The 13,509-nt window shown below is 51.0% G+C and overlaps 1 protein-coding gene across 10 annotated transcripts in view; it reads left to right on the forward strand.

The window, feature by feature from the left end:
* Positions 1-13,509, forward strand: part of ABCA4 (ATP binding cassette subfamily A member 4) — a 156,746-nt gene that overhangs the window by 68,138 nt on the left and 75,099 nt on the right. For all 10 annotated transcript variants that reach the window (XM_085023903.1, XM_085023904.1, XM_085023906.1 and 7 more), the window contains 3 exons: positions 8,129-8,334; positions 8,956-9,132; positions 11,164-11,386. In XM_085023903.1, coding sequence (XP_084880029.1) covers positions 8,129-8,334; positions 8,956-9,132; positions 11,164-11,386 — 606 coding nt within the window. The remainder of the gene's footprint in view (positions 1-8,128; positions 8,335-8,955; positions 9,133-11,163; positions 11,387-13,509) is intronic.

The raw sequence follows: 13,509 nt of genomic DNA on the forward strand, positions 1-13,509 counted from the left end.
GACTGTCAGATGTCCTCCAGCTGATCTCTGGAGTCCCCCTTCCTCAGCCTCTCCCTGTGCGCCCTCTGTCTGCAGGGGCCTGTACCATCTCTCCTAGCTGGTCTCCGGGCCTCTGATCTCACGCTGCCTCCGTTCAGCTCCCATGCTGCCTCCAGTGAGATCTTTCTGAAACCCCAGTTCCACCGTGATATGCCAGCCCAGAGCGCCCCCTGACTCCTCACTGCTGTGATGGGGACGCCCAGTCCATCTAGTGCCTTTAGGACGCTTCCGCCTTGCAGGGGCAGCACGCTGTACAGGCTGACCTCTTGCCCCACTCGGGACTCAGCTCTGGGTTTCAGGCCTTCTTCTTTCTCTGTGTTCCTCCATCAGAGCCCTTGGTGATGATTTGCACACACTTCCCCCTGCCCCAACACACCTGAACCCCTTAGGGCTGCAAGTATCTTATCTTTTAATTTTCTGCTTACCTTTGTGGGGCTGCAGTGGCCTAAAATAGACACCCATGTGTGCCAAATTAAAACTAAAATACTTTTATGCTGGGCCTTCAGGATCAAATTTGCCTGCTAAGCTAGGCAGAGAGTTAATTCTAGACAGAAGCAAGAGCACATGGCAAGTGCAGCTGTGAACCTGCGAGACGAGTTCAAGAATGGCAGGTAGTCTGGTAGAGGTGTGTGTGGCTATAGCATCAGGGGAGGTGGGGGTGGGTAGGGAGGAGGAGCAGTAGCCTCCAGAGATGGTTCTGTACTGACCTGGTTTATGACAGCTTCATCCTGAAGGCAACAGGGTACCATCTCTAGCACCTTATGGGCTCTGTGATTTGAGGCAATAATACTCTTCCACTGCCTGCAAAATAAGAATGAAACTGAAGCTACCTCTAGGGCCACGTTCACCAGTGTGTTGGACTGGGAGTTTGTGACGGGGTTGTGCCTTCGATGGACTATGCCTGGCTCTGTTCATTATTAAATGTTTTGATCATGGTAAAACTCACCTCCCCAAATTGTTGAAACGATTGAAAAAGAAAGTTTTGAGACCTTAAGCCCCCTGCAGTTGTTAGCCAGGCTGTTCTGTCTTTCCTTGAACCTGACTACTCAGGAAGCATTACCTAGTAGCTTTGCCCTCGTGTGTCTTTGTACTTCAACTTGACCTTTTTATTCGCTCCATTGTGGTATTTATTTATTTTAGAAACGGACATTTTTTAGCAGCCGTGCATTTCCTATGCCTTTGTTTCCCAGTCGGGGTGCATTTCCTCAGTCTTTGTAGTTGAACATTTCAGATGTATGTTTATAGTGTCCAGAGCTTTAGATAAAGTTTACTGCGGTGTCTTTGGCCTCTGCCTCACCATCCCAACCACCTCCAACAGCCCAAAGTTATTTTATCCAGTGGCTTTTCCCATGTGGTGAGAAACAGCTGGAGTGTTAAGGTCTAGATTTGCCAGGACATTCACTCTAGGATGTTTGCCCACATCCACCGGCATTTTTCAAAAGCAACCCCAGTGTCTATATTAACACCAGCAGGACCGCCTGCGGCTTCCTTTGGCACTCATCAGCCGTGGTGTTCTCAGTTCTGAGTGTGGAAGCTAAAGATTTAAGAGGCAGGACTGTAGAGCCACCATCTCTAAGGGTGCAGGCTTTCTTATCCCCAAAGACTCACAGGGCTGTCAGTCCAAACAGGTCAGCATGAAGTGTCGGTCGCCTCGACTATCAAGTTCAGGCAAAAGAGAGAGTCTTTCTCTCTGCCTCCTCTGGACATTTCCCACGGAAGAGGTCCTTCCATTTATCTGTTACTTGGTGTGTTCGAATTAGAGTTGGTGAGGCCACAGCTGAAGAAGGAAGCCTGCTGCTACTGCAGCTGCTTCTCCCAAGGTGGTGTTTGTCTTCGCTGTGTAAACAGATGACTGCATGCTCCAGAGGTCTTGAGCACAGCTGCCTGCCCTGGAGAGGACCACACCGCTTCCGCCAGGGTGAACTCCGCTTCCCGCGGGGTACCAGCAAACGGCCAGCAAGGAATTGTAGCATGTGCGTGGACTTAAATGGTGGTCGCTCTGCCACCTGGCTTTCAGCCACAGTAGTTGCCAGCTGAAGGGAACAAGGGAGCCTCTTTGCTGGCCTTCCTGCCCTTGACTTTCACGAGACATTTTAAGGATTCTCTTTGAGATTCTGCACTCTGGTTGCAAAGTTTGCCCAGAATCTTCTGAGACCGCAAGACACTGTCTTAATCACTGAAGAGGCCCTTTGAAGATTCCCCCCAGTGGTGGTTCTCTTTATGCTGAGCCTCCACACTAGCCAGTTCTCAGCCACCTGCAGGGTTCTTCCCTAACAGCCATGCTCGCACTGTCTCTCTCTGTGGAGAACCAAACAGCTTTTATAAATAGACTCTGTGGCTTCAGCCTCCTTAGGACCTGCTATGTTGTAACTTACAAGCTATTCAGACCGGAGCAGAGGTGTAACTTACAAGCTATTCAGACCAGAGCAGACGTGGTAAGGGGTTGGTCATTCATCACTGCCTCCCAGACACACTCACGCCCAGACTCACATGAATATCCATGCTCAGCCGCCAGGATCTTAACTTCGGGAACCAGAGCGAGCAGCCGTAGGGAACGAGGTCATGGGCTGTGAGGCAGGTGGCCGCCCCAGGACAACACAAGGGTGCCTTCTGAATCACACCTCGGGATGAGCCGGGGACTTCTGACTCATGTCCACAGCAGCATCTGCCATTGCTCTGCCTTGACCTCAGAGAGATTTGGTGAGGAAGACATTCTGGAACAGCTTCGTAAGACCTTCCTGTGGGTGGCGTTGTCCGACTGACATCTAAGGCCCGTGGGGAAGCTGATGATCTCACCCCACCGTTGCCCCCATTGCCCAGGTGGACATGGGGCTTTGGCTTCTGTTCATAGCATTGTTCTAACCAGATGAAGTGCTGTAGATCAGCTCCGGATGGGTTGTGTTCTAGCCGTATTACTTTCTAAAAAATGACTGCCTTCCTCCCCAGACAAAGCTCTTAGTCATGAAGGGTAATCTGACAGGGGCTTAACACCACTAGGTCTTTTGACTTTCGAGATACTTTGCAAAAACAGTAACAAGACTGATGTTCACTGAGTCCTCACCGTCTGTGAAATGGTTCAGTACCCTGCATGGTTAAAACACAGACTCTCGGGAGTTCGCGTCGTGGCTCAGCGGTAACAAACCCGACTAGTGTCCATGCGGACACGGGTGTGACCCCTGGCCTTGCTCAGTGAGTTAAGGATTTGGTGTTGCTGTGAGCCATGGTGTAGGTCACAGATGTGGCTCCGATCCTGCGTTGCTGTGGCTGAGGTGTCGGCCGGCAGCTGCAGCTCCAATTCCACCCCGGGAATTCCATATGCCGTGGGTGTGGCCCTAAAAAGCAAAAAATAAACAAAAAGACTCTCTCCAGAGGAAGTTTGCCTCATTATGCCTCTTACAAGAGCTTGGAGGGATAATCATAAAGTGTTCGGGAGGATTCAAGGGGTTAATAAAAGCAAGGCCCTTAGGGCAGTTTTGGGCAAATGGGCCTTCTGTAAGCATCCGTTTTTCCTCTTAGCAGGAGGCACCGGCTGGCCCTTCCCACACACGCGTGTGTGATCCGTAGAGCACACCTCCGAGGTAGGCGCGTCTCCATCGTGCAGCGGGAAAGGGAGGCCACCCGCTGAGCAAAGAGCAGAGGGGACGGCGTTCGAACGCCACCCTGCACCCCTGTCCCAAGATGACCACTCCGCTTTGAAAGCGGCCCAGATGTTTCAGGGTAGAGACGAGTATTTGAGAAGCTTGTCGCTTCTGTTTTTCCAGAGAGTATCAGGGTACCAATCTGGGGGACCCAGCAGGAAACAGGACTGTGACTCAGCAGCCTGGTGAAACAGCCAGGATGGCGCCCACGTCCTTGCAGGCTCAGCAGTGTCGCTGAAAACCCCAGTGCTCGTTCCAGTATAGGTTTCCCTTGAAGACACGAAGGGAGAGTTCAAAGAGAGCAGGCCGCAGTGCTCGGAAAGGCGCGTTATTAAAATGTATTTGTTGTGATTAGCCCTCTTGCTTCAACGAGAGGGGCACTTCTTAACATTATACCAAAAATTCCCTTTTCAGCGATTTCTCTTAGTTTATCATCTGAAAAACTAAGTGTTTTTTTGTGTTGTGTTCGCAGTATTGTGTTCAAAACACACAGTCGTAAAAGTATCTTTCTTGCAGCATTTGGAACTTCTAAGTTTAGACTAATTCAATTCAGTAAACACTAACTGTGTCCCTTTCATGAGGAAATACTATTCCAGAGACCTAATGAGCAAGACATGGCTCTGGCCTTTGGAGATTTACTGTCTCTAGACTGTGCCAACCTATACAGTAACCAGTAGCCACATGCGGCCATTTAAGTTTAAATTAAAAAGTCAGTGCCCACCTTTCACTAGCCACGTGTCAGGGGCTCCGTCGCCGTATACGGCTCCTGGCTACCATGTTGGTTGGATAGGGCAGAAATGGACCGTTTCCCTCATTGCAGAGAAGGCTGCGAGACAGTGCTGGTGGACTGGACAGAGCAAGAGGTCTTCCTGCTCCGGAATCCTGCTGCTCCAACTTTGTGGTTAGAGCGTGGCTTGCTCTCTGAGCAACACGAGGGGACAACACTACCCTTCAGGCTTGATGCTTGAAGATGTGGGTCCACATTCTGCTTCCAACCTATATTGACCTCAGGCAAGACGCGTTGCGCATCTGATGCCAGTTTTCTCATTCATAAACCAAGCATGTCGGATCACAAGACCACTGTGACTCCTGTCCAGATGCCCTGTGGCACTATGAGGGAATTGGTAGAATAATCGTGTGTGTGTGTGTGTGTGTGTTAGCTAAAAGAAACTGCAAAAATTCCCATCTCCCCAAATAATTTTGTTTTTCATTTTAGAAACTGCATTTCAAATTGACTCTATTTATCAATACTAAACTCAACAAACTTTTTAAAAAAATAGAGAGGTTATTTTATTGCTTATCTTTGTGGAGTGTTGAGGTCTCCCTAAGGGAAGTTTAAATGTGTTTCTTTTTTGTTATGTACTCCAGCAGTTCAATTTTAATGCCTCCTTGCCCAAGCAGCAGGCTGCCAATTCTCTGTCCCCATGGCAGTGTGGTTGAGTACTGGCAAACACTGGGAGCCGGGCCCTTGGTCTTAGACTGTGGTGAGTCTGTGTATTAGTCTAAAGTCTGTATATTAGATTCACCACAAAAAAGAAAGAAAAGGAAACAAAAAAATCAAAAAATAGTAAATCCTATGATATATCCATCCAGAAAAAAAGGAACATTACTTGAGGATATTTTGTGTCCTGAGGTACTTAAGTCTTTCATCTCATTAAAAGACTGGCCAGTGTTAGGCTGGGCAATGCCTATTTGCAAAAGAATAGCTGTGAAGGAGTTCCTGTTGTGGCTCAGCAGGCTAAGAACCCGAGTAGTATCCATGAGGATGCAGGTTCGATCCCTGGCCTTGCTCAGTGGGTTAAGGATCTGGGGTTGCCGTCAGCTGTGGTGTAGATCACAGATGTGGCTCAGATCCCATGTTGCTGTGGCTGTGGTGTAGACCGGCAGCTGTAGCTGCGATTCGATCCCTAGCCTGGGAACTTCCATGTGCTGCAAGTGTGGCCCTAAAAAAAGCGGAAGAGGAAGAGGAAGAAGAGCTGTGAAGAAAATTGTCCATTTCCCTTAACTCGTTTTTAAAGCAATACCAATTCCATTTCCTTTTAAAATAACTGTCTTCTTAGCATGGTGTCCACTTAAGCCTCGGCCCTCTAGGTTTTCTCATTACCTGTGTTCCTCTTTCCCACACCAGCTGGAAAGCTAACAGTTTCCCTTGTTTTCTGTCTTTTTACCGGGAAGACTGAGGCTGTTACACGAAATGCGCTCCCAGCACATGGAGCCTGGGGCGGGACAGGCTGGTCGGGAGGGTTTGCAGCACTTTGTTCCAGCTCAGCTCCTCACTAAAAAAAGAGGCTTTGGCTTCACACTCTGATGCCCCCGGATGGGACTCAGCGGTGAAGGGGCTTTGGTGAGTGAGTTGTGTCTGCCTGCTCCTCACTGTGCAGCGGGAGCAGGGGTCTCTGGGCAAGTCCTTAGGCTCTGTCCTCCTTTCTCGCTTCTTTCTTCCCCCCGGTAATCACTGTGGGATCAGATGAACTGCCGGTGGGACACCTGCCCCACCACTCTGGGGAATCAGCCTCTGAGCCCACGTTTCCTGCCCGGGCTGCAGAGTGAGGCCAAGTGAGAGCTGTTGTCTCCTACTTGACGGGACAGCCGTGCCCGCGTGAAGAGCCTGCGGGCCAGCCTGTAGCTGTGGCTGCTGGTGTGGGGAAGAGGCCTGGGCCTGGAGTTGACAAGTGGGGAGAGAAGCCAGGCTCTGCCACTGTCGAGCTGCGTGACCTCTGGCAGGTCTGCTCTTCAGTAAAATGAGGATTCCAGGTACCTGGCAGGCTCTGTGGGAAAGTTAGCATGTCCTTGACGCCTGCGTTACATCAACAGCCTTCTAACCAGGCTTCCTGCCCCCCACCTCCCCCACCTGTGATCTTTCAGAAGCACAACCTGATCCCGTATGTCACAGCCCCGCCTAAGACCCAGCGGTGGTTTCTTGTGGCTTTTAGGCTGTGCCAGGATGACAGGTTTTAGCACAGAGACCCCTGCGCCCTCAGAAGGCCCTCCGACGGTCAGTCACCTGCGAACCCAGCAGGTGGAGCGGAGGACCCGGGCCCCCACTTCCCAGTCGGCCTCTCTCATCTCTCCCCTCCGCTCACCCACGTGCTTCCCTGCAGGCCGGAAGGACCCGGGTGCTTTTGGCAAGATGCTGGTGCCTTGGCCCCGCTTCTTGAGACTCTGATTTCGTTATCTGCAGTGGGGCTTGGGTACCGTTGTCTTTTTAAAACTCCGTGGTGGTTCTAAAGCACAGCCAGGGAGGGGACCAACTGCTCTCTGCTCGCAGGTCTCCAGAAACCCTGGCGAGCTGTTCCCTGTGCCCGGGCTGACCTTTCCCCTGCTTTCTTCCCTTGGCGAATTCCAGCTCTTCCTCGTCCCACTCAGGAGTCTCTTCCTCCACGCAGCCCTCCAGGACCCCTCCAGGTAGACTTAGCCAGATCCCTCTGCTGGGCTCTCAGACTACCCTGGGCTGGCTTTCTCCAGAACCTGAACGTTCTGCATTCTGACGGTTGGTTTACTCCCGCTCTCTTCCTCGTTAGGTCTGGAGTTTCTTTCAGGAAGAGATTTTTATCTTTCCTCCTTAAATCCCTGGAGCCAAGCAGGCTCTGGCACACTGCAGGCTCTGAGTCCCCCCGAACAGATTCATCAAGACAAAGCCAGCTGAACTCTTGTGAGTTACACTCTAAGAAGGAAACAGGACGCAGTCACCCTGGAGCACCGGCACCGCAGGAGGTTGAGGGAAATGCCAGCCGGGGGACGCAGGGTAACCCTGGAACAAACCATGCCAGGCGGCAACCCAATATTCACATCAAATGAAATTCAGAGTTGTGCTCTCTTGTTGATAATGATTTTTTTTTCTCTTCCATGAGGAGAAAAAAGACATGTTAAGAAATTCCTCCTCCTTCCTCGTTACCCGTGATAAATTTGTCGTAGGCAATGATTTCTCTGGCGAGATCCTGTTGGCTGTCTGCTGTTTTCCGCCTTCATCCTGGTCCTTCCCTCAGCTGGCCATCCGTGTGTGTGTGTGTGTGTGTGTGAGAAGAGGCAGGAAGGTTCACCGCTGGGGCCGTTTCTCTCTCTTTAAAACTCTTTTATTGGCAGGCTTTGTGATCTTCAAAGCAGCCTGGATCCGAGGTGACCCCTCTCCCTTGAGTCCCCATGCTGGGGAGCGAGAGCTGCGGGTATTTTTGTCGTTTTGACGACGTGCATGTTTGCACAGCCTCGGACAGCCTGATAGCGTGGGCCTCGCCAGATCTGCAGGGATGAGAGCGAGTCAGCGTTTCCAAGCCCCCTTTCACCCCAAATCTAGACACACCGAATACTTGCCACCAGACTCTGGAGTAAAGCACACATCACGTTTATAGGGCCTCCTTGCCTTTGACCCATCCTCGGGAGCACAGCCCCGATTCTCTACCTTGCTTTGCAGTGGGTGCTCCTCAGCCTCTCTCAGTGTTTGTGATTTTCCGCAGTGCCTGATCCTGGATAAGTTTGAAAGCTACGATGATGAATTTCAGCTCACCCAACGAGCTCTGTCTCTGCTGGAGGAAAACAGGTTCTGGGCTGGCGTGGTATTCCCTGACCTGTATCCTTGGACCAGCTCCCTGCCACCCCACGTGAGGTACAAGATCCGAATGGACATAGATGTGGTGGAGAAAACCAACAAGATCAAAGACAGGTGATGTCTCAGGAGGTCGCAGAAGGCCCCGGGCATCCCCGACAATGTGTGGGGAGGAAAGGGGCTCCTGTGGGCTCGAGCCACCCACCCCTCCTGGGGCAGAAGGGTTACTCGGAAAGGCCTGGAAGCGCTTTGGTATCAGAGAACTAAGACAGCCAGTTGGGGCTGCTCTTCTGTGGGACCAGGAGGGCTCAGCCTCACTGTCTTGATCCCCTCAACTCAGCACGTGTCCCCGGATGGCCTTTGTGCAATTTGGTGATGAACATGGAACTTCTGCAAATGGTGTTTCCCCACAGTCACTGGAAACTACTTTTGGGACAGAGTGGGGGATTGAGATAGGACTCCGCCTATAAATCAGTAAAATTAGCTTAGATAAGAGAAAATAATATATGTGTAAAGCTCAGGGTAGAGTCCTTGAATGAAAGCAATTACAAGCCACGCTGTGGCTAACCCTGGCAACAGATGTAGACCATGAACTAGGAAATAGGATTGGATCATGCGGAGAAGGAGGGGGGCGTTGAGGACTGAAGTTGGGGGTGGGGGGGCGTCGAGGAGGAGTCCTGAGCTTGAGGAGAGCTGTCCATGTCCGTCAGCATCCTCACGTCTCCTGGTCTCTCCTAGGTACTGGGATTCTGGCCCCAGAGCCGACCCCGTGGAAGACTTCCGTTACATCTGGGGAGGGTTTGCCTACCTGCAGGACATGGTTGAACAGGGGATCACAAGGAGCCAGGCCCAGGCCGAGGTGCCCGTCGGCATCTATCTCCAGCAAATGCCTTACCCCTGCTTCGTGGATGACGCGTGAGTCCGAGGTCCCAACCCCTCCAGAACGAGCTAACCAGGCTGCTGGGGCAGGGCGGGTGGCCTTGCTCCCCAGGCCTCCGTCTCTTTGGGGGAAAACCCAGGTCCTGGGGCCAAGCCGAGGAGAACGGAGCTCTGCTGGACGAGCCTGCCTCTCCCTGGCTCCAAGCAGGGCCACATGGGAGAGAGGAGTTGGTGGGGTGGGTGGAAAAGGGAAGGTGAAAATGAAGGCCGGGGAAGTGAGGTCGGGGGAGGGAACAAAGGCTTTGAAAATTTCCACTACGTAGCAGGTTTGGTATGTGGAAGGGTTCAGGTCAGAGTGTTTGCCCAGGGATTTGCCAAATCGGCAATTAGGACTCTGCATCACAAGTAGGTCCGGCTCCTAGGAGGCTTGGAATAATGCTGCGCCTTCCCTAACTGGCATTCCCACGGTGTCTGCTTCCTGAGAAGGTGGAGACATGTGCTGCATGAGCTGGGCGGTCCCCCCCCCCAGCCCCCCCCACCCCGCCCACTCCCACCCTAGGCCTGTGCCTTTGCTGGCCAGTAGCAGGCCAAGCAAGTAGCCTGCTGCTTTCTGAACGTGCATTTGAGGGGTGGTAGAAGGGGACGGAGCGGGAGAGGGGCTGGGAGGGCTCACGTCCATGGCAGATGGGCACTCTGCATCCCAGCTAGCAGCAAGAGGTTTGCGACGGCCTTAAGGATTCAACTTCTAGGAACAAACTGGGACGCTCACCATAGTGTGTGTGTGTGTGTGTGTGTGTGTGTGTGTGTGTGTGTGTGTGTGGCGGGGGGTCACTCAGGGAGGAGAGAGCACAGCCCAGGGAAAGGACGGATCGAATTGCCGGCTGGTCAGGCGGTAAAATAAAGCCCAGTGTGGGTGTAACCTCCCAAATTCCTTCCTCTGCTCTACAGCAGGCCAAGGAGCTAATGGGAGCTGTTCTGCTGTCAGTTTGGGTTTGGACAGTAGGCAGAGATGGGAAGTGGAGGCAGTGGCAAAAGCCCTTTTCCACTTTTAAGATCAGAATAGGAGTGACTGGCGGGGAAGTGGGGTTGACCATAAGGCCGCAGCAGGGATTCTGGGCGTTCAGTGTGGGAGAGCCCCCTGGTGGCAGGTCCCCAAAGGGCAGGTTGGATAATTGATGGTTCTCCCCCTGGGGCCATCTTGAGTGAAACCCTCCCACGCTGAAATTGGGCTCTTCCTGTGACACGCAACAGTTTTCAATAGGTAATAATCTAAAGGGCTTTATTAGCACATCAAGCACCTGGAAAACATGCGCAAAGTTCACAGTGCAGTAATTCCAGAATATCCAATGCACCCTGCTTGCTGGAATGAAGACCCCTGGGTGTACTCCACTGGGGTGCGACTGGTGGAGTCAGTGACTCTGGATCACCATCGATTTATTGATGAGTCAGTCGCCTCCTGGAAGTGCCACTCTGACTAGTTATCTTGTGCCTCTTCCTGTGTAACGGGTTCAATCCTCCAAGGTAGACAGTGCTTCACCGGGGAGCCCGGTTTCTGACCTCACCACCACCATTCCCTTAGTCCGTGGGCTTGGGCCTCAGTGTCAATCTGATGTATCTGCCTGTTGCTGTCACCTCCCCCAGCACAGTCTGCCGTCCTTTCTGGGAGATACTCCCAGAAGGTCTGTGCCAAGTCACAGACACGGTGTAATTTTATTTACGCATTACACTCAGAGGCCACTCATCTGAACTAACCAAAACGCTAGCTGAGATCTGGGAAGAATGTCTGTCCTGCGTAACATGCAGAGTACAGTTTTATCCACACATTTCCGCATAGAGCTTTCGCCTGGGCCAACCAAAAGGCTACCATCTTACTCTAAAGAAAAAGTAATCCCTTGCAGCCTAGTGCGATGTTTTTAAAGACTCAAGTCCACTGAATACTCCCTGGGGATTTTTTTGCTGTCCCCTCCCCCTGGGCTTTGTCCTTGATACGTTCATTCAACAAACACTTGCGGCACCTCCACCAGGTGCAAGGCCATCTGCTGTTCTGCTTCTCTCCTTTCGCTTTAGTTTTATGATCATCCTGAACCGCTGCTTCCCTGTCTTCATGGTGCTGGCCTGGATCTACTCCGTCTCCATGACCGTAAAGAGCATCGTCTTGGAGAAGGAGTTGCGACTGAAGGAGACCTTGAAAAACCAGGGTGTCTCCAATGCCGTGATTTGGTGCACCTGGTTCCTGGACAGCTTTTCTATCATGTCGATGAGCATCTGCCTCCTGACACTCTTCATCATGGTAAGCTGGAAGGAGAAGGCCCAGAAAATCGTGAACAGTTTTGTTGCTCCCACTTTTCCTCTTGTTAATGAAATCTTGCCTAGATTGGTTATCTGGCACCAAAGAGAGAATGACGTGTAATTGCCTGGCCATTTCGGCCAAGGCGGAAGACACTGGGAGAGACAGAGGCTTCCCCAAGGAGCCACTGGATCATAACATCTTCCCCGCTCCCACTTCCTACCTTTGGAGGCACAATCTGCATAGATGGCCCAACCCCATCAGATGAGCCCTCCGGAGAAGCGGGTGTCAGCAGAGCCCAGCAGAGGGCGATTATACGTGCAAAGGGTTCTCTCTCTTCAAACAGAGGAGAAATGAATCCCAAGTGTGTTTTCTTGGGATTACTGTCCCAACCACCAGCTGGGGTGGGAACGTCGAGAGCCTTTTCAGTGCATTAGGAGAGGAGATCCAGTCTGTTCTTTCATCACCAACATGGTCACACCATCCATGACTTGACCAGAGAACATTCTGCTGCCTACAACCTAAGACGTCACCGTTTGAAAGCGTGGAATTCGGAGTCCATCCTTTCTCAGTTACAGTTGTATAGGCACAGATAGCATCCTCTGCAAACTTGCAGCCCTCTTACAAGCTAGATTTGGAAACAAAACATTACTCCATAATACTCTGCTCTGCTTCATATTGAACTCTTCCACAGTAGGTGGTCTTTTGTGCTTGTTAAATGATGGGACATAAACACAGGTAGTTTTGGGATTTGGTATAAGCCTTAGACTTCAGGGTTTGCAAGCTTCTGAGACAGTGTCATCAAGCTTGTTCTGCCTCTGTACCATCATCATGTTCAGAGCTCCTTGCACTAACCGCTCTGTGTGTTGACACAGATTCAGGTTAAGTGTGTCCCGCCTTATGCTGCACCATACCTGGTGCCTACCTGACCCAAGAATGTTCCGCTACATACCCTGTTCAACCAGCCCATAGCCAGTTAAGCCAAATCCTGCCCCTTCTTTTTGCAGTAAAATGTATGACATCTGGAGGATTTGGGTGTAAGTGTTTCGCTGAGATTCTGTGAGCTGTGGCCTTAGCCAGACCCTGTCCTAGAGGCCTACCCAAACCAGCTGATGTGGAGGTCTGTCTGCCCAGTCTAACTGGACCCAGAAGTGGCTTCAAACACACACTGTTGTCCCAGGTTAACACAGATTTGAGGGGAGGCGCTGAGAAACTTGTCTTCCTCTAGGGGTCCCTTGTTCCTTCCCATTCTTCAGTCTGCTCCTTTCCCCGCTGCTAGGACATTTTGTGCCCTCAGAATGAAAGCAGTCAAAATGCATGAGCATCTGACTTACGCAAAGTGCATGAACACGTACACCGTCTGGCTACAGCCATGAGACTCTGCTGATGAGTAGCACTGAGATATGCCTCCCTAAAAATGAGCATCAGGACTTCAAAGCTTTTAGGACGTGAGGTAAAGAATGTTTACTGAGAAATTTCTTGCACAAAGGAGTTTCTCCTTGTGGGAACCAGGACATTGTTCCAGCGACGGCGGAAACAGAGCTTTCCACAACAAAAAAGAATTTTCCTTTGAATGACGCTCTCATCTTTCCCCTGTCCTTCCTTCCCACCTCCACTATGCAGGAAAGAAGCTGGAGGCTAGGACAATGGAAAGGTTCCATTGCTATTTCAGTTATTAAGAACAAAAAAGAAAAGTGGCCGTTAGAAGAAGCCAAGGCCAATGAAATTGCCAGGTCGGCCAAATGACTTTCATCTCTGCCTTAAGTCAAGGAGGAGCTGTATATATAGCCTAGAAGTTTGTAGAACGTTGCTCTGAGCTGGGATAATAAATGGATGTCATTCTTCTGAGACTAGCAACAACCACCTTAAAGTTCTTCCAGCCAAAAGCCGCATCTGCTCAGTCACGGACTTGCTTTTCTCAAGTCGTGTATGATTGGGGATAAGGACTTAGTTTTCCAGGGTGAGGTGGAGAGTTCTTTCACACAAAATCAGGAACTCTGAGTCTTTTTTTTAAAAAATGTTATTACAGTTGATTTACAATGTTCTGTCAACTTCTGCTGTACAGCAGAGTGGCCCAGTCATACATATGTGTATACACATATGTGTATACTCTTTTTTGAGTATAC

Source organism: Sus scrofa, chromosome 4 (assembly GCF_054392235.1).
Source record: "Sus scrofa isolate SSC_HxYL_T2T_F1_AM1 chromosome 4, Sscrofa_HxYL_maternal_Yorkshire_Landrace_v2.0, whole genome shotgun sequence".
NCBI lineage: Eukaryota > Metazoa > Chordata > Mammalia > Artiodactyla > Suidae > Sus > Sus scrofa.